At 44.0% G+C, this 26,675-nt stretch overlaps 1 protein-coding gene and 2 long non-coding RNA genes across 4 annotated transcripts in view; 2 read left to right on the top strand and 1 right to left on the bottom strand.

The window, feature by feature from the left end:
- LOC309488959 overlaps nucleotides 1-26,675 on the top strand; it is a 217,475-nt gene that overhangs the window by 11,101 nt on the left and 179,699 nt on the right. The gene's annotated exons all lie outside the window — the stretch shown is intronic.
- The window catches only part of LOC309488961, a 132,775-nt gene that overhangs the window by 8,986 nt on the left and 97,114 nt on the right, over nucleotides 1-26,675 (top strand). The window lies entirely within an intron of this gene.
- On the bottom strand, nucleotides 5,035-23,830 carry prrc1 (proline-rich coiled-coil 1; the record flags this gene model as incomplete). Of its 2 annotated transcripts, XM_082157461.1 has the most annotated exons (9): nucleotides 5,035-6,191; nucleotides 7,219-7,321; nucleotides 8,428-8,531; nucleotides 8,676-8,839; nucleotides 17,818-17,920; nucleotides 19,855-19,997; nucleotides 20,900-21,385; nucleotides 22,401-22,503; nucleotides 23,689-23,830. In XM_082157461.1, 8 exons carry the CDS (start codon nucleotides 22,489-22,491, stop codon nucleotides 5,982-5,984), a joined length of 1,404 nt encoding a protein of 467 aa, XP_082013587.1. In that variant the 3' UTR covers nucleotides 5,035-5,981. The 2 variants fall into 2 exon arrangements, with proteins under 2 accessions (XP_082013587.1, XP_082013586.1); XM_082157460.1 differs by lacking the exon at nucleotides 23,689-23,830 and having other exon boundaries at nucleotides 22,401-22,518.

Below are 26,675 nucleotides of genomic sequence, written 5' to 3'. Positions count from 1 at the left end.
GGTAATCCACAGTCGTAATCTATAAGGCACAGGGTCAAAAACAGGCGCAAAAAACAATCCAAACATAAAACAAGGTCCTAGAAACACAGGCAAACAAGGTAATCCAAGGGACAGGCAAAAGATCAAAACCAGGAAACCAGGAAAGAACGCTCAGAATTGCAGTTGTAAAACAAACATGACTTCGCACTGAATAGCCGCGTTTCCACTGTCGGGCCAGGGCCGGGCCGTGCTAGTGCGTGCCAGGGCCAGTCGCGTTTCCACTGTCACTTCCGGGGCTTGATCGGGGCTTACTCGGGGCCAACGGCCAGGATTTCTGGCCCGTCGAATACCTTGGGCCAGAGCGGGCCAGCTCGGGCTAGAGGAGTGGTTACGAACAGAGGCGGAGTTTACCTGAGTCGGGAGACGGCAGCGCCGGATGATTCTCATTAAAGACTTTTAAAATAATTTAACTCGCGTTCATGTTTGAATGCCTTGTGTTTGTGATGCAAAAGACTATGCGCGCTAACCATTACCATAGTAAACATAGTAAACGCTTGAAGATACGCATAGTAAAAAAACATAGTGAACGCTTGAAGAAATCAGACCAATCATAAAGGCTATCACAGTCATGTTTTTATTTTATCTGTCAGTAGCCTACGTCTCGTCTCTTTATACCGGACTATCATAAAATAAAGCAACTTTTTTTTTGGGAGCTTCCTCTGTTTCTCTGACGGAAAATATCTGTATGGGAGTCGAGAGAGTGCTGCTAAAGCTCCTCAGGTCGTATTTTTGGTGGCATATATTTGTAGAAATTATCATTCTTTCTAAATCCGATGTAAATATGTCCTGTAACTACCAGATAAACAGTAACAGACGCGACTGAAGAAGTAAGTGTGTCCTCTTTCTTTTGTGAAATAGACCTAACGGTAATTTATTTCTGAGTGACTAATGTGCAATTTTGACATAAATGAATTCATTATGATCAATGTATCACTTTTTATTGTAAACCTGTGGTAAAACATCGATGCTTGGGTTTTAAATATTCAAGTAAACAACAAAAATGCCAGCAAACGGCCGCTTTTATCATGTTTGTTTTCAACGCTGTTTCCAGTGATTTCTGATTAGTTTTCTGATAAAACTTCCATTTGTTGGTGAATGGGTTAGTGTGACGTTGTTCCAGAGAGGCGTGTTACGGGCGTGTTTTAGTGAAACGCTGTGGAGCTTCTGGCCCGACAGTGGAAACGCAGGCCCGGTGCTATTAGCCCGAGGCTATTAGCCCGGCACGGCCCGTTTAAAGCCCTGGCTCGCACTGGCCCGACAGTGGAAACGCGGCTATTGAGAGGAAACACAGGGCTTATAAAAGCAGAGCTAAACGAGGCAATCACCCACAGCTGACCATAATCACACATAATGAGTCAGACAGAGGGTACTGGGAAATTAAGTTCAAAGGAGACGGAAGGATACGGAAGGATACGGAAGGAGTGGAAGGATACGGAAGGAGAAGGAAGGAGACGGAAGGATACAGAAGGAATGGAAGGATACGGAAGGAGACGGAAGGAGTGGAAGGATACGGAAGGATACAGAAGGAATGGAAGGATACGGAGGAGACGGAAGGAGACGGAAGGAGTGGAAGGATACGGAAGGAGATGAGGGATACGGAAGGATACGGAAGGATACGGAAGGAGACGGAAGGAGTGGAAGGAGACGGAAGGAGTGGAAGGATACGGAAGGAGACGAGGGATACGGAAGGAGACGGAAGGAGTGGAAGGAGACGGACGGAGACGGAAGGAGTGGAAGGATACGGAAGGAGTCGAGGGATACGGAAGGAGACGGAAGGAGTGGAAGGAGACGGACGGAGACGGAAGGAGTGGAAGGATACGGAAGGAGATGGAAGGATACGGAAGGAATGGAAGGAGACGGAAGGAGACGAGGGATACGGAAGGAGATGGAAGGAGTGGAAGGCTACGGAAGGAGACGGAAGGAATGGAAGGAGATGGAAGGATACGGAAGGAGTGCCATCTGGTGGCGATAATGGGCACTCCAGCTGGCGGATGGGACGCCGCCAATACTATCCAACCGCACCGGAACTGCAGAACCATATGTCACAGCAGTCTGAGCTCCTTGTCATGAGCTGTGATTGGACCATCCTGCGGACAGACGTGGTGTAATTGGTGCTTCCATAGTCTATCACGTCTGGGGCGTTTCCCATAGTGAGAAGCCAAGCGATTGTTTGAAGGAGATCCAGAGCGCCGGAGGAAACTTGTTTGGTTATTGAACATATCAACTAATTTAGAGGTTTTAATAGAGCAAACTAAACACAGATCTCAGGATTTATTTGTGTTCATTATGTAGAACTGTGTGCAAACATGGAGCAGGATGCAGGAGGCAGGTCCAAACCATCCGTGTTGATCGTGTGGTTAACAGAGGCAGGCAGATCACATGACCCCACCCTCAACTGTCCATTTGATTAAACCAAATCAAATATATCCGGACAGCAACACAGATCCGGCCCATATCTGGATCGTGTGTAATCCATGTGTACCTGATGTGGGCCGGATATGTTGCTGTCTGGGTAAGAACATTTGGCAAGAAAACTGGTATGTTTGCAGAACAGTGAACAGCATTACTCTAGTCTGTACTAGTGGCCGAACAATATCATTTTAATGGCAATGCATGGCAGGGTAGACAACCTTAAATTTACAGATGTAATAAACTGAACAAGTGTAATTAGCACTGAACGATGTCACACACGGCATACATGTGCTCAGCCTCAGAGTTGATTGAAAACTAACAGTTGTTACACATAGCACTTTCAGACTCAAAAGCTTTACCTTCTGTGTTCAAGTTTCTAATGCCAACCCAAACTTTAGTCCTATTTATATTACAAAACACCTCAAATTACATAAGTGATTATTAATGATGACTCAGTTTGCATCTCACAGCAAACAGGTCAAATCTGTAGATGTGCAGAAGAGTTCGTCGGAAAGCATCTCCAGATTCAGTCAAAGAACACAGAAATACATTTCTTGTTTATTCATAAAGCACATTTAAAAACAACTGAAGGTTAGATAAAGTGCTGTAGAGACAGAACAATATAATCAATAAGGAAGAATAGGTTAATGTACATATTGAGAAATAACATAACAAAACTAAAAGATTCATGAAGGATTAAAAGACACATTTAGCAAATGAGTTTCAAGCTTTGATTTGAAAACAGAAAGAGAGAGATGACACAGTTCTGATCGATACTGTGTTTCAGTCTAGACCTACGGACCGAGAGCAATCCAGGATCCCGGACCTAAGCCATCTCAAACGACACCAGGCCATTTAGTGATTTAATAACAAAAATTACAATTTTAAAATCTACTCTCAATCAGCAGCCAGTGTAAGGAAGTTAAAATGGGGGTGATATGTTCAAATTTACGTCTGCCCGTCAGCATTGTGGACCATCTGTAAACGCTCGATAGATGAGTGGTTCATTCCATAGCAGAGTGAATTACAGTAATCTAGGCGAGATGAAATGAAGTTATGAATTAGGCAACTGTTTCAAAATTCATAAAAGAGAGGAAAGATTTAACTTTTGCAAGGTGTCACAAATGGAAAAAACATGATTTAACCACAGCATTCATATGTTTATCAAACTTAAGTCTGGAATCAAATCAAATCAAAACGCCTTGGTTTTTCGTACATGGAGTAACATAAGAGGTTCGCTTGGTCCAAACAGAACCACTTCTGTTTATTCTCATTCAAGGGCCTAAAAGTTTTGTGTTAGCCATAGTTTCAGTTCCTCTAAACAAGCTAGCAATGCCCATGTGGAGTGTTTACCCAATATTTATGACAATTGAAACCCAAGGACAGCAGGTACAAGGAAAACAAAGTTGGGTCAAGGACGGATCCCTGGGGAACACCACAGGAGAGATGTGCTGCTGATGAGGTATGTTGTCCGACACAAACTCAAAAACTAAAAAGGACTGTAATTGAGCGAGCTCCACCTTTTCCAGAATTTTTTAGATTAGAAATTGGTCTAAAATGACCTATGGCAGTAACATCTGTTAGTTTTTCTGTGGCGGCTCCTGCACTTTGGAATGTGTTGCCATTATCTTTAAAAACCTCGTCAGGCATGGATATTTTTAAAAAGGAATTGAAGACTTATTTGATCAAGCTTTTGGCGTTTGATTAGGTCTGAGAACTGTGAGTGATTTGTTGTTTGATTCTCTTGTGTCCTGTTTTAATGTAGCTTAATGTTTGTATGTATTTTAGAGTTATTGATTAGCCTACTTATGGACAGCACTTTGGTCCATTCTAAAGGTTTTGAAAGTGCTTTATAAATAAAAGTTGAGTTGAGTTGAGAACATCCCGTTCAGGTCTCTTCAGTAATGGAGTAACTGAAGCATGTTTTAGGCAGTAAGGGACTGTGCCATTGCTCAAGAAGATCAGGCCCTGGTGTCAACAATTTGCTTAAGAAAGCACGGAGGAATAATATGAATATGAATATGACTTGAAGTAGATCTAAAATGTATCCTGCATTGTTACAACATTCCCCAAAATGTCTGCAAAGGGTCCTGTGAGGGTCAGTAAACTGCAAACAGCCCTGGATTGGCCAAGCCCAGTAAAAACACTCACAGCTGTTAGTGATGTAGCTCTTGGTCTCTGGTCGGCTAGATTGCGGACCTCAGATCTGCTTGGTTGTGTCATTTAGTTACCATGGTACTAGAACGGTTCATATCTCTTTGGGTTATAGTTCAACTGGCATTGATCATCATGACTGATATATTTTAAATAGCTCATTCACTCGCCAGTCAGAGTTACTAATAATCAAACAACTGGAATACAGGAACGATGTGTAATATCTGCCCTGCTATTGTCATTAAATGTGATTCTGCGTATTAAACTGCGATACGATAGATAAGAATTACACACCTCACATTAACAAATGAGCTTTACAATAAAGTGGAAAACAAAATTCCATTTAAGATTTGACTTCTGACCACAGAGAAATTAGACCATGGCTGATGATATTGCTATAGGCACCAAAAACACAACAGAACAACATGAGGCTTTACAAAAAATGTTTTACTCGTCTGCTGGTCAAAGGCACGTTTGTAAAATGGCATAAAACAAAATCATCCACAGTTTTTCTGGAGAAATATTACAAATATTTAAAGGCAGTTCTAGATTCTCCATCAACTCTTTGAGTCCATGTGCTACACATCAGAGGTCACTCAGAGGTCATGCTCAGGTCAGTGTGTGTGTTCCTGTGTCGCTCTGAGCAAACCATCGCTAACTGCAGAATATTGATTTAAGATTGTTTTATGTAACAACATCTATAGTAACTGGTTTATGTATATGTGCAGCAGAGCTAGAGGTCGGACTTCATCAAACCGCAGTAAACACCGACATGGAATTTCACCGAGTTGTGAAAGAAACGAACATGCAGACAAACACAATATTGTAACAATGTTTGAAGATGATGATTAGGATGAAAATAAAATGCTATACAATAAGATCCAAAACCGTGACATCAAAATTATATATTCACAATGTTATGAATGGTTCAATTTAAAAACCTCCAAGTCAAAGTATTTGATTGCAAATGTAAACGCAAGCGTTATGCATCTGGTCGACAGAATCATCTTTTCCTTGGTGAGATTTAATCATTTTAAAAGAGACGGACAGATGCATTCTGGTCATGATGACACGTGTTTTGATTTCCATCTGGGACGCCGTCATTTATTCGTATCAAACTCAAGTATAATCAAGGGCACAATATTAAACTGAATCAATAATTTAAAAGCGAGACGTTAGTGAGTCTGCCCTGTAGCTGGTTTATTCAGACCTGATGCAGAAACGCAGCTGATGGAAAGGTTCTCTCTGGGTATAGTGAGTCAGCTCAGCCTTGTGATGGGACATGACCGGAGAACACAGGACACCGACAGATGGAAAGGTGATTCCTGTGCTGTTCCGCGAATCTGTGGTCCGTGTGACGCGACGGCATCTGATGTTCACACTGTCCTAGAGGGCAAACGCAGCTTGTACATGCCAGCCAGAGCCCTGGCAGCAGAGTAGATCATCTGCCGGCGGGACGTCCCGGTGAAGGCCTGGTGCCAGTCTGTGCGGCTCACGTTGGGCACGCTTCTCTCCAGAACTTCCCCCACCGTCACTAGCAGACCGGACCAGCGCAGGTTATAGTCAGGAGGAGTCAGGGACTGCGCCTGCACACACACACACAGATCTGAGTGCATGTTCATGTGACAGCACTAAATATACAATAAATTTAATGTGAGTTCAGTGCTAAACCTCATAGTAGGAAAAAAAAAATACAATGGGGTCCATCAACTGTCTGGTTTCCAACATTCTTCAAAATATCTTCTTCTGTGTTCAGCAGAAGAGAGAAACTCATACAGGTTTGAAACAACTTGAGGGCGAGTAAATGATGACAGAATTTTAATTTTGAAGTGAACTATTCCTTTAAGATTCTTTCCATCTAAACTGGTTATATCTCGTAATCCTAGTAGTGAATGTTTTATATGCAGAAGGATAAACATATGTAATGCATGCAGTTTGATTTTGAACTGCTCGAGGGCCAAAAGTTGAATAGTGTACCTTTAATGCAATCTGTTTGCAATCGCATCATTTACTACACGGCACAAATGCTGATTTTGCAGTTAATGCTCAACAGCTCAAACAGCCTAGGTCAGTGTTAGCTGTAAACTGAACCCCTCCACCTCCCCCAGCTCCACCTGTCTAGATCTGCAGCAGGATTTATGAATGTCTATCCAGCATATCTCACATGCTCACAGTCTGAGTATCTCTCGGCGGCAGCAGCGTGCGAAGCAGCCAGTTTGTCAAGACCAAAAACATTAACGTATATATCTTTTATTAGTTAGAGCAGGAATCAAGGTTTTGTCGTGACAACATTCCTGCAATGCACCCGTTTCTTAGAAGAGCAATTACACAACACTGCAAATGAGCTATTTGTTTTTTCAAGCTGTTTTTTATGAAACACATTTCCTTTTATGAATTATGATACAGCTTGGTCCGTTGGTTGGTTGGGTTGCTCCAAAGTTTGTTTTCAATCAGGCTGAGACCACCTCATTCAGGTGAGAACATTGGTCCTCACCTGCAGTATTCAGCATATGGCTGAATAAAACGAAACAAACGCTCCAAATAAGTCATGAGTGAAGAACAGCCGCAGACACCAGTGACTGGCCTCCCTCTGAACAGCAGAAATGGTTTTACCTGCTGTACGTGCTGCAGGGCCACCGGTGTAGCCTGAGTGAACGTCTCAATGTGAATCCCATTCCCAGGATCATCCAAGATCAGACAGCCGATGTCAAACCACCTGATGGAGACAGTACGAACACAGACGCTCAGTTTCTCCTGTCATTATGAAGGTCTTTTGACATGACACATGTGATCGATCAAAAGGAAGCAAAACTGAAGCCTTTGCTTCTTTTCCATGTACATGGAAAACTGTCAGTAAAACTGGTCCAATCAACACTCTTCATTAGCAAAACAAGGCATCACAATATGAGGCAGTCATTGACAAGGTGCTCACTGACTGAATTCACAAGGAATTGTGTCATCATAAAGTGCAGATATGAAATCTCATCACTTCCGGTTTTTGGTTCGTATAGATGTCATGTTGCGTTCATATCGAAGTGAAACAGTCGAACCGCACCAGAGTTTGTTTGGAAGCAGACCGAGACGCCCTGAAAAGAGTTCCAAACCTGCTAAGTGTGAACGCTTAATTTGCAGTGTAGACTCTAGACACTGGTTATGATGAGGGTTCTCATGTTGCATAACTTACGGTAGACTAAAGAATGGGAATGTTCCTTGTTTGCTTTCTCTATAAAAATCTATTCCCAGTTTGAATAATTGTTTTGTTTTTCATGCTAGACAACTAGTGTAAAATCTTGTTTTTTTAATACATAAAAATAAATAAACTAATTAATGAATGGTTCTTAGCTTGTTTTTGTCAGTGTGGCCGGAATGTGACATGCCGTTACCCCAAACACAATTCATCAACATTACTCGTCATTATTACAATATATATTTTTTGCATTATTGTCCTGTTATCTCTGTAAAGCTGCTTTGAAACACGCTTGAAAAGCGCTAACACTTGACAATATCAGCAGCAACAATTGAAAATAATGATTTTTGTCATAACATTTCAGCCCTACCATTTAGTGAGATTTTAAGCAGTCTGTTTACATCATGCAATTGTTGTGTTAATACATGTGTGCCACCTTTGAGTAACATTAAACAGTCTGTGAAATAAACATGCCAGGTCAGGAGCAGCTTCTGGTCCACCTTTGCAGTGTACAGATGAATTTTGTTGATGTTGACGATGTTGTTGGTAACAGCCTACAGTATTATGGCTGAAGTATATGGTTAAATGCAAGATGCTTTTGGTGTTTTTGTCTTTACAGGATGAACTGTTCTTACTTGTCTGGAAAGAGTTCAGCTATGAAGTTCTCCACCGAGACTACGGGCTGCTTCTCATGAATGACAGCCGCGCGACGCAGACTGTCAATGCGCTCCTGAGCTCCCTACACACACACACACACACACACAACCTTCAGGTCAGTTCAGAAGTCAGCTGATTTTCAGTTTCCTGTAAAATCAAAGATCTGTGAAATGGTGTGTTTTTATGACAATAACTGGACGCAGTCATGAAGCAGAGGCGTGTTCACCTTGACCCCTGCAGCGTATCCCACCGGCTGCGGGGCGATGTTGGACTGACCCGCCTCTCCCGTCACCATGGCCAAACCAAACACCTCCTGGAAGGCATCGCGCACCGCTGCCACCTTCACTTCCTTATCTGACGTCACAACGATGTCCACGTCTCCTCCAGACTCTGAGACACACACCAATCAACAATGACAATCACATGAAGCGCTTTATCATCACGCCGAGCATTTCTGAGGAAACCAAGTATCGATTCCAAAGGGATTTCCATTAGAGTGCGGTTCGGTGCACATTTCTCAGCAGTTAGCTAAACGTACAGTATGAAAGTTTTAGTGATGTGACTGACATCTAGAATTACCTACAGTTTCATATTGTTTGAATATGACGTCATGTGATGAGGTGTTGTGATGATTTGTGTGTAAAGGGACAAAATAAAATCACTGATCTGAATTGAACTGAAATAGTAACTTATTCAGAAACAAAATAAACCCTACTTGCGCATTAAAGGGGCTATTTGTCAAATTCAGAAACCCGTGTTATTAGCGACACCGGTGGCAAATGAGTGAACAAATACACTGGCTGCAGGCCAATGACTAATTGCACTTGTGCACAAGTATCTAGAGCAGGGGTCACCAAACTAAGGCCCGCGGGCCGACTCAGGCCCGACACCCCCCTTTGACTGGCCCCCCAGCCCCTCTGCCCCCCACTACTTGAACCGGCCCTATGAGGCAATCCCCAAAAGTCGTCATGGACGGTACGTCATGGTACGGGCGTCACGGTTTGGTGCATACATTTACACGGAGAATACACGGTATAAAAATAAATAAAACTCGCGTGCAATTTAATTAATGTAATGCGGAACTACTGTTAGATACGCGGATTCTTTAGGGACACCTAATCTGTAGCTCCGCCTTAGCTCTGAAGCAGGCTGCGATGTAAAGATTGCTATGCTGGAATATGTTGAGAGAGAGGTGTGGGCGCGATCGAAAAGTCGTAAAGTGTTTACTTATATTTGTGTGCGTGTGTGTGTGTGAGTGTGTGAGGCGCGGCCGCGATCGAACAGTGGAAACATAAAAACATACTCCGTCATTTAGTTTATGCAGGACATCATTCAAACTGCAAAGTGTTTAAGTTACTGTTAATTAATATTAATATGAAATGTAGCAGATTAATTTTCAATTCATTCAGGTACAATTACCAAACATATCAAGGTATTTTTATTAATTGAATTAATGAACTACTTATATAAAACTATTGTCAGTGCACAAATAAACTGGTTCTATGCCTTTACTTTATTAATAAAACTTATTTAAAAAAATACAAGACTTAAGATATTTATTTTTCTTTTGGTGGTCCAGCCTGAGACATGCATAAGCCTTCTGCATTTTTGTTTTGCTTTTCCCTCCATTGTACCGAACTCGTACCGAACCGTGATGTCTGAACCGAGGTATGAACCGAACTGTGACTTCTGTGTACCTTTCCACCGCTAAAAGAGAGTGCAGAGTTTTCAAAGAACAGTGGACCAACGATTATTTGTGAAGAATAACTTTAATTAAAACAAAGTGTGAAGACTCGATGACAACTTTTGCAAACCACTAGTAAAGATAAACAAATATTTGCCAGGAATCAAGTGTTGATATAGTAGTGTGGATATAGTAGTGGGGATGGCTGTGCCAGGCTAGTAATCTCTACTACACAATGAGGCCTGCTGGTGGTCATTTTGGTCTGGGTCATACAATTCTATGTTATACAGCTGACCCGGCCCCGGCCCCCCATCACAGTCAGGAACGATAATGTGGCCCTGTTGAGGGGTAAATGTGGCTGAGTCGTCGTGAGCTGATGTAAACACTCAGGAGAAGTTGGATGAGTTGGAAACAGATGGGATCTTTTTATTTACCCCAATTAAGGCCAAAGAAAGGCAATAAAAATTTACAAGAAAAAACAAAAAGGAAAAAAAAAAAAATACTGTTTAGTAAATAAAATAAATTGACATGAGAGTCAAAAAAAAAACCACAATCAAAATTTTGCAGCTGCTTAGAAATTGACCTTTGCACAAGCCACTATACATAGAGCATCACACAGACTTATGTCCTCTCATCTCATGCTCTTCTCACAAGAGAATGAAGCTACTAGTCTTTATAGAACTGAAGGCACCCCTGAAATTGGCACATACCAACACAATATTACAATACAGGGGTGGCTCAGGTGAATAGCCATAAATGCTTAAAAACATCCGAAATGCTACAACTATACAACTAGAAAACTACAAAATATTATTTATATGGTTCCAGCTAACATTTGGCAAAGCCACAAGTCATATTAACAGCCAAAAAATTAATAACTCAAACTCCGGGTCACTTCCAATTGACCCGGAAGTCATAGCGTCATTTAAACCCCACCATTGCGGCAAAATTCCTTTACATCAACAAACCGGAGACGCCAGTAAGACACACAGATGGTATGTCAAAGCGATGTTCCTTTTAAACTAAATAAACAGATACATAATTAACAAAACATATGTTGCGTGGTTATTGAAACTGATCATGATTGTGAAATAAATGGCATGGTTTTAAACAGTAAGATATGCATTGATAGTAGTAGCTATAGCAAATAAATCACCGTAGTATTAGATATTATAAGTGTGCACACGAAAACTACGGGATTACTGTGGGGGTTTTGATAATGGTTAGGTTACCGCTGATTTCAAACAGTATAAGGATTAACAAAACACATTGACACACTTGACAAACAAATACAGCCAACATTTGCACTCAGTCTTTGTGAACTGGAATAGGTAGCGCGTCGCTACCGTGACGGTAGCTATGCGCCCCGTCACACACCCCCCCCCTTAAGAGAGAACGTCCAGGTCCAGCTCATGACGTGAAAGAAAGTCAGCAATGACGTTGTCCTTTCCCGCCCTATACCTCACAGTAAACCTGTATGGCTGCAAGGATAGGTGCCATCGGGTGATTCTGGAATTAAAGTCACGCATGCGATGTAGCCATTGCAAGGGCCTGTGGTCTGTCTCCAAGACAAACTCTTTGCCAACAAGGTAATATTTTAAAGTGTCCAGAGCCCACTTGATGGCGAGACACTCCTTTTCAATGGTGGAGTACCGAGTCTCACGAGGGAACAGTTTGCGGCTCACAAACTGTATGGGTCTTTTGTCCTCCCCCTCACCCTGCAACAACACTGCTCCCAGGCCGATGCCCGAAGCGTCGGTTTGCACCGTAAAGGGTAAAGAAAAGTCCGGACTCTGCAACACCGGTTCTTGGCACATGCTCTCCTTGAGGTCGTAGAAAGCTGCCTCACACTCAGCAGTCCAGACCACCTTATTGGGGCTGGTCTTGCGAGTGAGGTCTGACAGGGGAGCTGCTCGGCTTGAAAAGTTGGGGATAAACCGCCGGTACCATCCGACCAACCCCAGAAAAGATCTCACTCCCTTCTTGGTTGAAGGCGGCTGGGAGCTGCGGATGGCGTCCACCTTGCTGACCTGAGGACGTATGGTGCCGCAACCCAGGACATATCCCAGGTAGCACACTTCAGACCGGGCAAGCTGGCATTTGCTGGCATTCACTACCAGCCCGGCCTGTCGAATCCTTCGGAAGACATCACTGAGGTGTTGAAGATGTTCTTCCCATGACGAACTGTGAATAATGACATCATCGATATAAGCCGCGGCGTGGTCCTCAGCGCCCCTCAGCACCTCATCCATGAGACGCTGGAATGTTGCTGCTGCACCATGAAGGCCAAAGGGCATGACCCTAAACTGGAACAAGCCAGATGGAGCTTTGAAGGCGGTCAGTTCCCGTGCTTGGGGGTTGAGTGGCACTTGCCAGTACCCCTTACACAAGTCTAAGGTGCTGAGGAACTCAGCCTTTCCCAGGCGTTCCACCAGCTCGTCCACACGGGGCATGGGATATGGGTCAAAAGCTGAAATGGTATTCAGTTTTGAAAAGTCAACACAGAAGCGAAGCCCCCCGTCCTTTTTTGGCACCAGGACCACGGGACTGCACCACTCACTGTGTGATGTCTCGATCACCCCCATTTCCAGCATCGCCAACACCTCCTGCTTCAGCGCGGGGATCAGTCGCGCTGGAACCCTGGTGGTGGTCTGCCGGATGGGGCCTGGAGATGTCAGCCGGATGTCGTGGGTGATGACGTCGGTTCTCCCCGGCTGGTCTCGGAACAGGCCTTTTGGGATGATTTTCAGCAGGTCCTCCTGCTGTTCAGTTGTCAAATGGGTAACAGAGGGGTAGGTTGACTCGCCGCCCGCAGCAGGAAAGTACTGCTCCAACGGCTCTTCTTCCTCTTCCACAGTCCGCGCCCACAGCTGGTCTTGGATAGAAGATGGTCGGTCAATCCATTGTTTTAGGAGGTTCACGTGGAAGATCTGTTTGGAGCGACGTCTGTCTGGCATTGAAATTTCATAGGTAACCTCGCCAACCTTGCGAAGTACCTTGAAAGGGCCTTGCCACTTCGCCAGCAAACTGCTTTCTGCTGATGGCAACAGTAGCAGCACTTTCTGTCCGGACATAAAGGTACGACTGCGTGCTGTCCGGTCATACCACGTTTTCTGCCTCGTTTGAGCCTGGGCCAGGTGTTGGTGGGCCCTGGAGCTCAGCTGGTCCAACTTCTCCCGCATCTTCAGGACATAACTCACAATGTTGGTTGGCTGGTGAGGAGCGTCCCCCTCCCAACTCTCTCGGAGGATGTCAAGCGGGCCTCTCACTTCCCGTCCGAACAAGAGTTCGAAGGGAGAGAACCCGGTAGATGCCTGCGGTACTTCTCTGTAGGCAAACAATAGGTAAGGAAGCCACTGGTCCCAGTCAGCTCCTGACTCGGAGACGAACTTCCGCAGCATCGACTTCAAGGTCTGATTGAATCTCTCAACCATACCGTCGGTCTGCGGGTGGTAGGGTGTAGTTTTAATGCCCCGGATCCCTAACAGGGAGTACACCTGTCTCAATGCCTTGCTGGTGAAGTTACTTCCCTGATCGGTTAAGATTTCTTTGGGGACACCCACACGGGAAAAAAGTTGAACTAAACTATTGGCCACTTGCCTTGCCTTAGTATTTCTGAGGGGGAATGCTTCTGGGTAACGTGTTGCATAATCACAAATTACTAAGATATAGCGGTGCCCTGCCCTACTCCTCTCTAAGGGACCAACTACATCTATAGCAATGCGACTAAAAGGTGTGTCAATAATTGGGAGGCTGATGAGGGGAGCTTTTAAACCCCTTTTGGAGCGAGCAGACAACTGGCACTCTGGACAAGACCTAGTGTACTCTGCTATGTCCTTGTTGAAACCTGGGCAATAAAATCTTTGCAGGATTCTCTTCTCAGTCTTCTCCCTGCCTAGATGTCCTGACCACGGAATACTGTGACCTAGGTGTAACACTTTGTCTCTAAGAGTCTTAGGAACAACTAACTGCTCTGTGTCTGCACTCACTCGATACAGTTTCTCATGATTGATAACAAAACACATGTCACCCTCCCTCATGGCTTCTCTAGCCTCAACATCGGTCTTAACAGAAGAAAAGCAAGAGCTAAGTGTGGGGTCTTCCTGTTGAAGCTTCTTGAAGTCTTCAAAGATTTCAGTGTCTTCTAGTTGTGGGAAGGATAGACTTTCCTGCACAGCTGTACCTGCCACCTTTGCTCTACGCCTCTCTGCCTTGGACTTTTTGGGTTTGTCCCCTGGACAACCCTCAAATGGTAACTCTGACCAAACATTGGAGTCTAGTTTATCCCTGGCCTGTGCTCTAGTTGTAACATAAGCACTGACTGTGTTAACACTTTGCAATAGTTCTGTAAGGACTGGCACATCCTGGCCTAAAATCACTGGGTAAGGGCATTTATCCAAAATCCCTACGGTCAACAAGTATTTTTGGCCATTAATATCTATGAGAACCTCACTGGTCTGGTGCTCAGACTCATCGCCATGAATGCAGCGGACCCTCACTTTGCCCACGGGCTGGAAATCAGACCTCAAACAAGATTGAAGAACAAAAGACTGACTACTTCTTTCCACTTATCTTCACAGGGACAGTAACATCAGAAGACACACAAGGTAAGTGCTTACTAGGGCCAGGTAGGTAACATAGTCTGGAATCAGACACTTTCTTCAAAGTGCAATTGGGCCTAATGTGACCTTGCTGACCACAACCGTGACATATGGGCACTCTAGGTGTTCCAGCTGGAGTGGGGCTAACATTGGGGCTATTGGGGCTGTTGGAGGGCCTAAACACACGACTGTTACCACCCGCAGACCTACCAGAGGCTGTCTTCTCTGGCTCTCTCTGGGCTGCTTGGTAGGGTCTTCTCCAGTCCTGCTGTTGTGGACCCAGGTGATAGCCTCTTCTGGATTGTCTGGCAGCCATGAAAGTCTCCACCAGATCTGCTGCTTGCGCCGATGAACCTGGGGTGCGTTCTCTCACCCAAACCTGAAGCTCAGGGTACAGCATGCCTAGGAACTGCTCCAGCACGATTTGGTCACACACCTGGTCCCTGGTCCGTGTCTCTGGAACTAGCCACTTCTCCATCAGGTCCTTTAGCCGGGCTTGAAGTTCTTTCGCCGTCTCACCCTCCTTGATGGACTTGGAGCGGAAACGCTGGCGGTAAGTCTCGGCGCTGATGTTGAACTTGTTGAGAATGGCTTGCTTCACTTTCATGTAATCCTGGCTGTCTTCAACACACATGGCTACATAGGCAGATCTGGCCTTACCATTTAACAAGGGCACAAGGTACAATGCCCAAGTGTCATGGGGCCACTGACTTGCTGCTGCGAGCCTTTCGAAGGTGGTTAAATAATGTTCAATATCTTCGTCCTCTTCATACGAGGACATCCTAGGGGGTTTCCACCCCCGCTGGAGATTTAGAGGTGTGGCAAGGCCAAGGGCGGTGGAGTTGAGGGAGCTCTGCATCCTTGGTGCTGGGTGCTGATCTGGATGTGGCTGAGGAGTTGGTAAATCCAGAAAAGGCATGTTGAGTGGATCAAAGCCTGTCGAAGGGCGGGAGCTGGGCGGGTCCATTTGTTGCAGTCCGGCAAGCGGCTGCCTCGTCGCCTGCGTTGATGCTGGATCGCCACTCACCAGTTGTTGTAGTTGCTTGAATTGGTGCTCCATACCTTTCCATCTCCGCTCTTGCCGGAGCGCCTCTGCCTCTATCTGGTCCTGCTGATGCCGCTGAGACTCCACCATCGTTCTCACAATCCTCTCCAAGCGATCTGTCCTGTCTTCGACCACAGGAGTAGGATGCTTGGATGACTCTGTGGATTTGGGCCTGGTACCCATAGCTGAACCATCTCTAGGAGGTGCCGTACCTCTGCCTTGATTGTCCATCTTGCCTCACTGAGTGCTGCTCGGACACTGATTACCCGGAAACCGCTGCCACCAAATGTTGAGGGGTAAATGTGGCTGAGTCGTCGTGAGCTGATGTAAACACTCAGGAGAAGTTGGATGAGTTGGAAACAGATGGGATCTTTTTATTTACCCCAATTAAGGCCAAAGAAAGGCAATAAAAATTTACAAGAAAAAACAAAAAGGAAAAAAAAAAAATACTGTTTAGTAAATAAAATAAATTGACATGAGAGTCAAAAAAAAAAACACAATCAAAATTTTGCAGCTGCTTAGAAATTGACCTTTGCACAAGCCACTATACATAGAGCATCACACAGACTTATGTCCTCTCATCTCATGCTCTTCTCACAAGAGAATGAAGCTACTAGTCTTTATAGAACTGAAGGCACCCCTGAAATTGGCACATACCAACACAATATTACAATACAGGGGTGGCTCAGGTGAATAGCCATAAATGCTTAAAAACATCCGAAATGCTACAACTATACAACTAGAAAACTACAAAATATTATTTATATGGTTCCAGCTAACATTTGGCAAAGCCACAAGTCATATTAACAGCCAAAAAATTAATAACTCAAACTCCGGGTCACTTCCAATTGACCCGGAAGTCATAGCGTCATTTAAACCCCACCATTGCGGCAAAATTCCTTTACATCAACAAACCGGAGACGCCAGTAAGACACACAGATGGTATGTCAAAGCGATGTTCCTTTTAAACTAAATAAACAGATACATAATTAACAAAACATATGTTGCGTGGTTATTGAAACTGATCATGATTGTGAAATAAATGGCATGGTTTTAAACAGTAAGATATGCATTGATAGTAGTAGCTATAGCAAATAAATCACCGTAGTATTAGATATTATAAGTGTGCACACGAAAACTACGGGATTACTGTGGGGGTTTTGATAATGGTTAGGTTACCGCTGATTTCAAACAGTATAAGGATTAACAAAACACATTGACACACTTGACAAACAAATACAGGCAACATTTGCACTCAGTCTTTGTGAACTGGAATAGGTAGCGCGTCGCTACCGTGACGGTAGCTATGCGCCCCGTCACAGGCCCCCAGAGAAAAAAGTTTGGTGACCCCTGATCTAGAGACTGATCGTGATTCAAGGCCCCAATATACTCACAGAGAAGTTATTTTCCGTTCTTCACTTAAAAGTAAAAAGAAGTTGGAAATAGCTTTGCAGCGATAGACTGTTAATGAACATGCTGACACTGTCCACACTGCTGAGAGCGACGTTTAGATGAATATGTGAATATGTGCTGTGTGCTTTCCTCTCAATAACAGAATAAACACAACAAAAATGACAGCGGTGAGAAAACAGCAGTTCAGAAAGCATCTGATCATAGCGATGAGGATAAGTCTGCTCTAGCTCTGCGATTCATCGGCATCATGTCTACTGATGAGGTCATTCAGACTACACTGTTATGATAGTTTGATTATAAAGTATACTTGAGAATACAGACTATATAGATCTGGCTATGTGATACTATAGTTTGAGTTAATTCTGCATTATCCTGAACATCAGCTCTCGGTTCATGTGTCACTGAACGGAAGAGAGGCTCTCAGGAGCTTAAACGTCACATCCTTTAGATTTTTAGAGGAAGCCAGGGAAGGTCTCGTTTTTTTAAGTTTCACTACAAACGGTTCACACATTGGCAACACAAAAAGCAATTAATACGTGAAAACTCATACATATAGCCCCTTTAATGAACTGAAAAACTAAAACTAAGCTAAATTGTTCTGCAGTGCTGGACACACAGTACTCACTGATGTAAGGTGCCATTCCAGGGTCCAGTGTGGTTATCATGGACTCCACAGAGTGTTTGGTTTTATCCAGGACAGTCTTGACCATCTGGTTCCCAGCTACACCCTGCGATTACGACACAACTGCATCAGGACGCACAGAGAAACGACAGCACGGCATTATGGCCTCACTAGCTATGTTTCCATCAACACGTTTTTATCCGAATTATGTGATATCGAATGAAAAATGCCTTATGGAAACAGTAAAATTCGATTGAATTTCTTGAATATCGACTAAAATGAAATACGGTCGTCTCATCGGATTTTATCTTGATCGATGTATGGTTTATGCGATAAACGCTGATGGAAACGTTATTTGCCGAATAAATAATGGATTGCGATTAAGTTTTAGGTCATTTTATGGGTACAACCCGCCACAAAAGAAGAAGTTTTAGTTATTTTCCGCCCAGTTTGCACCCATTATATACTGTCTGGTTTGCACACATGGCCGGTGTCAACAAAGTGGACAAACGAGGAGACGAGATACTTTTTGAATTTAATTTAACAGAAAAATAAAACGGCTATTATAGCAAAAATCTAAGAAATGCCATAAGTGTCAAATAATGTCGCTATCAGCTGTCACATAAGCACCTAGAGTCCTGCAATGGGTTGGGTACCCGCATAAAAGTGGCTAAAACGGGTGGATTGTTTGTGACATTCCTAAACTTCACAGGCGGGGATGCGGGCGGATAATGAACTCCTTGCGGGCGGGTAGCGGATGAAAAATATGTGCAATATTTGTATGTCTAAATTGCCATTACACACTCGCAAATATGTGTTTTGGGCATCCTTAAAAATATTCTTGTTTGCCGTTACCCGACCGATCCTGTCAATTTAGGACCGACCCAATTCATTTTTTCCCCCTTTTAGTCCGACCGACTGGCCGGTTGTAAACTTGTAAAACGACCGATTTGTTAATTTATTTTTTACTCTTCAAACAACTAATACAAATGCAATAAAATAATATTAATTATATTTTAGTAGGCCTAAGTATTGTGTAGGCTACGCTCTTTCTTTTAAATAAAAACCCGTCAATCAAGCAAAATAATATTCAATGATTGTAGGGCAGGCTAATAAGCCTATGTGTTGTAGCCCAGTCATTAAAAAACGATTTAGTTTCATATTCATTTTTAAATAAAATAATATATATATATATTTTTTTTTCATGTTGATTATATGAAAAGTGAAAAAAGCATGAATAAGATAAGATGATCCCGAATATCGGGAGACAAATGGAGTGGGCAGACATGATTTTGACCACTTTATTAAGTTTGTTTTGTAGAAAGACTTTCTTTAAAGTGAATTTCGTTTTGTATTAATTGTATCTTAATTTTAATCAATGTTTAATTAACCATTTTCCTGGATTTAATAAATAAGAGCTAAATATAGCAGGCAATAATCAGGACACGGAGAGGCGCCCGCGCGTGAACTGGAGGTAGCCTAGGCTACTTGAATGGCCCAAAACAAAGCGCACTTTCGCGCTCATTAGCCCATTCATGAGGCTATTGTGATGTTGAGAGAGGTGCGAGATAAAAAATAAAGCACTTTAAATGGAATGATTTTAGCTTGTGTGCGATTTATCGCGGGCACGGGTCAGATCTGGTGCTGAACTTTGCGGGTACGGGCGGGGGCGGGTCTCCAAAAATGGACCCGTGCAGGACTCTGCACTATTACAACTTGTGCAATATTGATCATTTGTTGGTAGATGGCGCGATCCAGGACCATTTTGTCTAGCAAAACTTTGTTCGCAAATCTTTGCTTGAATGTTGTGCGATTCAGTGCGAAAATGAATGGAAACACCTTAAAATGTCTCAAATCAATTCGATATACCAATTTGATCGCAAAACAGCATGTGACGTCATTACGCACAGGTTTTTATTCGCTTTAAAGCCGTTTGATGGAAACACACTTTCACCAGCTTTATTCGCATGATTTTTTTACCGAACTTCAGATAATTCGATTGACAAGTTGATGGAAACATAGCTACTGTGTGTCCCGTACCTTGATGAAGCCCCATAATCCACCAGGTGCGTTGCCGTCCGGAGTCACTCGGGGATCTTCAGTGTCCTCAGGAAACGTGATGGGCGAGCTCACGTCTAACCCTCCAGACACCGGCTGCTGCATCATGGGATTGGTAACGATACCTACAAAACACAACGACATCAGCACTGTGTGATCTGCTGAGAGTATGATATTTATTCCCTGTAATGACTGGACTTAAGTGTGTTAGAGATGTGTCCGAAATCACCCATGATCCCCTTATATAGTGCACTGTTTTATAGTGGCCGCCGAAACCATAGTGGCAATTCTCCAGTGCACTCGTTGAATCCTAAAATGCACCGTAATAAGTAGCGTACAACCCATGTGCTGTTAAGGTCTGGTTAAATGAAATATCATGATGCACCAGAGAGTTTTGTTCACTCTTTTCTCACGACTGTATGACAGTGTAAAGTGAACAAGGAGAAGGGGACTTTCCTTCGATCACTCTCAGATGCAGCCTGACCTGCTGTCAATCAATCCAATAGTTTTTCCAGCTGTGTGTCAATCATTTGGTCTCATTTACAAATAATTTTGTGGATTATTCATCTTCACAGTGACTTCTTAAGAAATTCAACCTAATTCGAGCATATTGTGTACGCACATGAATTTGTTTGTAACTCCATACTATTGTTAATGAATTTCTGACATCATTAGATTAAAGTCAATTGCATAGAACTCCTAAAATCTTCCTATAAGTGCTTTCAGAACAACCTTTCATCATTATTAGCAAACATATAACTCTCTCTAAACTCTCTCTAGCAAGATCCTCGAGCAATGCCAACACATTCATGAGGGCACTCTTATACGCATGCGATTTTTGTGTACTTGTGGTTTCAGCTGTTCTGACATATTCCCATAAATTTAGAAACAATTTCACAAAAGTTTGATGAATCAAGATTTCACGCATAAATGCATGCGTACTGATGCCGAACGAGACTCACTGAACACGTGAGGCGCTTAGGCAGGTGTACATGGGGTCAGGCAGGTTAAGATTGTTGAGTGATACCTGGCATGGGTGCGGCGCTGGAGAAACTGGGCATCAGCGGCGTCTGGGGGGTGCGGCCAGCGTGGCCCCGGGTGATGTCATATCCTGCGCTCACGGAGAAGCCAGTGGTGGGCGGGCCCATGGGGGGGGCGGAGAGGACGGGGCCCAGCGGCGGGCCGGCAGACGGGGGGGTGAAGGGGGCCCCGGAGCCGGCGTACGGGCCGCTCAGACCCAGAGGAGACGACACCGAGCCGAGAGAGAGAGGCGGGGGAGGGAGCGTGGAGGGAACAGGGCTGGTGAACCCCCCCGGGGCAAACGCTGAGATGCTGGAGGGAACAGGGCTGGTGAACCCCCCCGGGGCAAACGCTGAGATGCTGGAGGGAACAGGGCTGGTGAACCCCCCCGGGGCAAACGCTGAGATGCTGGAGGGAACAGGGCTGGTGAACCCCCCCGGGGCAAACGCTGAGATGCTGGAGGGGCTTGAGATGGTCGGAGGGCCAGAAACACCTGAACACAAGAAGAGACACTCTCAAATGCATGCATGAACTATCGACAGATGATGAAAAGCAGTATCAGTGCATGATGGGAATATCAAATTACATAATATTGCACAATGATACACCTTAGTCAGGGTAGACAGCATATCTACATTTTTTGGGGTACATGTTCAGTCCGTTCTTGGGTTATACTGTCTTCTGTCAAGTCTAAATTTCACACTTTCCAGAGTTTTGCATCACCAAGAATTGTTTTGGAAAGATGTATTTTCAATACATGCACTAATTTTCATCAATCAGAATGAATCCAATCTGACATTTCTATTTATATGAACCCTAAACATCGAAATCCGCTTCTGAGCATGTGCAGTGCCCTGTCACCACATGGGTGAGGGTGGGGTTAATGAGAGCGCAGTGACATCATCATCATGATGATGATCAGTGAGGGTGGGGTTAATGAGAGCGCAGTGACATCATCATCATGATGATGATCAGTGAGGGTGGGGTTAATGAGAGCGCAGTGACATCATCATCATCATGATGATCAGTGAGGGTGGGGTTAATGAGAGCGCAGTGACATCCTCATCATCATCATCATGATGATCAGTGAGGGTGGGGTTAATGAGAGTGCAGTGACATCATCATCATCATGATGATCAGTGAGGGTAGGGTTAATGAAAGCGCAGTGACATCATCATCATCATGATGATCAGTGAGGGTGGGGTTAATGAGAGTGCAGTGACATCATCATCATGGTGATCAGTGAGGGTGGGGTTAATAAGAGCGCAGTGACATCATCATCATCATGATGATCAGTGAGGGTGGGGTTAATGAGAGCGCAGTGACATCATCATCATCATGATGATGATCGGTGGGGTTAATGAGAGCGCAGTGACATCATCATCATCATCATCATCATGATGATCAGTGAGGGTAGGGTTAATGAAAGCGCAGTGACATCATCATCATCATCAGTGGGGTTAATGAGAGCGTAGTGACATCATCATCATCATCATCAGTGGGGTTACCGCTGGAGAGTGGCGGGGGGCTGGCGGCCGCTGTCGGGGGGGGTGGAGGGGTGGCCGGCGGGGTGCTCTCTATGCCGCTCTCTTCCATCATCTTCACTCTGTCCTGTACACACCACATGACAAACTGTAAACTTCTACTTATTCAAGACTTAAATATGACAAGCAGAAAATGATAATAAACATTTGACATAAGATACTAGGGGTGTCACAATATATCGCAATATAAAAACGCAACAATATGTATTGTGTATAGTTCACCCAAAATGATATGGCAATTCTCAAGTGCACTCGTTAAAATGCACCATAATAAGTAGTGTAGTGTACAATCCGTGAATAATGCACTGTTAAGGTCTGGTTAAATGAAATATGACAGTGTAAAGTGAACAAGGAGAGGTTCACAGAGTTTTAGTGTCAGTACTACATTAATAAACAACTATATATAATGTTGAATATAATGATAATAATGCAATGGGGGAATATTTGTGGGTCCTGATAATGGCAGATATCTTATGTTACCAGTAAAAAGTGGACAACATTATTATAAATATATCTAGTCAGTGACAGAGAACAAGCATATTCATCTACAATAATTCAGTATTGTTCATGCATAAAATAAGAGAAATATATCTGCCAGTGGCTGAGGAAAAATAACAGGGAAAACAAGACTATGTTTCTGACCCCGCTGTCAGATATTTGTTCTTGTTTTAAGCTCTTAATTTTGAAGACTTGATATTTTATGTAATTTTGCTTCTCAAGTAAATGTATCTTGATTTAAGAATGTTTAGATATTTTACAGTGTGAGCAACACTGAAGAATCACATCACAGCTGTAAGTAACAGTTCAGTCAGAAGTAGTCAAACACCGTCTTCATCTGTGTGTCCTGCTGTCTATGAGGACAGTGTGTGTGTGTGTGTGTGTGTGTGTGTGTGTGTGTGTGTGTGTGTGTGTGTGTGTGTGTGTGTGTGTGTGTGTGTGTGTGTGTGTGTGTGTGATATGTGCTGTGATGAAAAACTCACAGCTGATCACTGATCGATTCATAGTAATATATCGATTATTACTGCGAACACACATTTTCACTCACACGCAAATTACACTACACACATCACGCTTTACTTCGATTACTGTCTCATTCATGATGAAATATCAAGCTGATAGTGATACGCACTCTCTAATCAATGTCTCTGTGGATTTTGCTTCAGGGTAACAGCATTTTCCAACAGACGGCGCTATTTAAATGTTTTTCTGCACAATATTCACTGAATAATGAATGAAAAATCACAATTCTTACCTGACGCGATTAAACGGAGTGTAAGTTTTGAAACGGGAGCGAAAGAAGTGCGAGAAAACAACAGTGGACACGGCCGCGCGCTGATGACGTCGCACAGTGCCACGTCTGAAGCTGAGACGTGCGATTCAACAAAACAGTTTAGAGTGATGTCACTTTTCATTAAATCATTTGGAAGTTATTTAGACATTGTATAAATACACAAGACAAATATTAACAAGAAAATCAAAAGCCAAAACTAAGTTACTTATGTGTTATATTGTTCAGTTGCGAAGGGTGACTCGTTTTAGCGAATCGGCTCTTTTGAATCATTCGTTTCAGGATATTGCCATGCACATAAGCAATTCCCTTTCATTTTATTATATTAAATATTTATTAATATTATAATTATTAAAACTATATTTATTGATGATTCTAATGGCTACAGTACGCTTAATTGTTTGGGTCTCACGCATGTTGTACTGCACATTGCAAATGGGATTAGGTTAGGGTGATCAAAAAACTGTATTATAGGTTCACTTTCACATGGTTTTAATGTACTCATGAATAAATGATTCACAGGTTTACAATTTACATTAGGGTTCACTTTCACAGGTTATTAACTTTTCTAACTCATGAATAAATGGTTCACAGGTTTCCACTTTACATTAAAGTTTACTTTCACAGGTTATTAATGTTTCTAACTTGTGAATAAATGGTTCACAGGTTTCCGCTTTACATTGAGGTTCACTTTCACAAGTTATTAATGTTGATAACTCATGAACAAATGGTTCATAAATGCCCACTTTACATTATGGTTCACTTTCACAGGTTATTAATGTCTTTACATTATAACTCATGAATAAATGGTTCACATGTATCCATTCTACATTAAGTTTCATAGGAATACTGGAATTACATTTTTTTAATATCTCACATAATTGTGGTTGTGCACTTGTGATTTTTTAATAAAATTGAATAATTTCATTTTGATAAACAAGAAATCAGTTTTTATATGTTGCTGTTGATATCATGACCTTTTTGCTAACTGTCATGGGTAAGATTGAAATAAGAAGTAATAAAAGTGACAGTCATGAAATATTAATGAGAAAACCACAAATACACCATTCAGTGACTCTTCTGTGGTCATTAAAAATCCCATGGCACTTCTCGTAAAGAGTAGGGGTGTAATCCTGGTGTCCTGGACAAATTTCATCCATATGATGCTATAGGTTTCCATGCACAGGTGGACCAGTAAAGGTGTTGAGAGCACTGTCTCCACCTATAGCTGGTGTATGGTGAGAGCACTGTCTCCACCTATAGCTGGTGTATGTTGAGAGCACTGTCTCCACCTATAGCTGGTGTATGTTGAGAGCACTGGCTCCACCTACAGCTGGTGTGTGGCGAGAGCACTGGCTCCACCTATAGCTGGCGTGTGGCGAGAGCACTGGCTCCACCTACAGCTGGTGTGTGGTGAGAGCACTAGCTCCACCTATAGCTGGTGTATGTTGAGAGCACTGGCTCCACCTATAGCTGGTGTGTGGTGAGAGCACTAGCTCCACCTATAGCTGGTGTGTGGCGAGAGCGCTGGCTCCACCTATAGCTGGTGTGTGTTGAGAGCACTGTCTCCACCTATAGCTGGTGTGTGGCGAGAGCACTGTCTCCACCTATGGCTGGTGTGTGGCGAGAGCGCTGGCTCCACCTATGGCTGGTGTGTGGTGAGTGCTCTGTCTCCACCTATAGCTGGTGTATGTTGAGAGCACTGGCTCCACCTATAGCTGGTGTGTGGTGAGAGCACTAGCTCCACCTATAGCTGGTGTGTGGCGAGAGCGCTGGCTCCACCTATAGCTGGTGTGTGTTGAGAGCACTGTCTCCACCTATAGCTGGTGTGTGGCGAGAGCACTGTCTCCACCTATAGCTGGTGTGTGTTGAGAGCACTGTCTCCACCTATAGCTGGTGTGTGTTGAGAGCACTGTCTCCACCTATAGCTGGTGTGTGGCGAGAGCACTGTCTCCACCTATAGCTGGTGTGTGTTGAGAGCACTGTCTCCACCTATAGCTGGTGTGTGGCGAGAGCACTGTCTCCACCTATAGCTGGTGTGTGTTGAGAGCACTGTCTCCACCTATAGCTGGTGTGTGTTGAGAGCACTGTCTCCATCTATACATGGTGTGTGTTGAGAGCACTAGCTCCACCTATAGCTGGCGTGTGGCGAGAGCGCTGGCTCCACCTACAGCTGGTGTGTGGTGAGAGCACTAGCTCCACCTATAGCTGGTGTATGTTGAGAGCACTGGCTCCACCTATAGCTGGTGTGTGGTGAGAGCACTAGCTCCACCTATAGCTGGTGTGTGGCGAGAGCGCTGGCTCCACCTATAGCTGGTGTGTGTTGAGAGCACTGTCTCCACCTATAGCTGGTGTGTGGCGAGAGCACTGTCTCCACCTATGGCTGGTGTGTGGCGAGAGCGCTGGCTCCACCTATGGCTGGTGTGTGGTGAGTGCTCTGTCTCCACCTATAGCTGGTGTATGTGGAGAGCACTGGCTCCACCTATAGCTGGTGTGTGGTGAGAGCACTAGCTCCACCTATAGCTGGTGTGTGGCGAGAGCGCTGGCTCCACCTATAGCTGGTGTGTGTTGAGAGCACTGTCTCCACCTATAGCTGGTGTGTGGCGAGAGCACTGTCTCCACCTATAGCTGGTGTGTGTTGAGAGCACTGTCTCCACCTATAGCTGGTGTGTGTTGAGAGCACTGTCTCCACCTATAGCTGGTGTGTGGCGAGAGCACTGTCTCCACCTATAGCTGGTGTGTGTTGAGAGCACTGTCTCCACCTATAGCTGGTGTGTGTTGAGAGCACTGTCTCCATCTATACATGGTGTGTGTTGAGAGCACTAGCTCCACCTATAGCTGGCGTGTGGCGAGAGCGCTGGCTCCACCTATAGCTGGTGTGTGTTGAGAGCACTGTCTATAGCTGGTGTGTGTTGAGAGCACTGTCTCCACCTATAGCTGGTGTGTGGCGA

The sequence above is a fragment of the Leuciscus leuciscus genome, assembly GCF_965113295.1.
Source record: "Leuciscus leuciscus genome assembly, chromosome: 24".
Lineage (NCBI taxonomy): Eukaryota > Metazoa > Chordata > Actinopteri > Cypriniformes > Leuciscidae > Leuciscus > Leuciscus leuciscus.
Note: the sequence above shows the minus strand (reverse complement) of the source record. Positions and strands in the feature narration are given on the sequence as shown.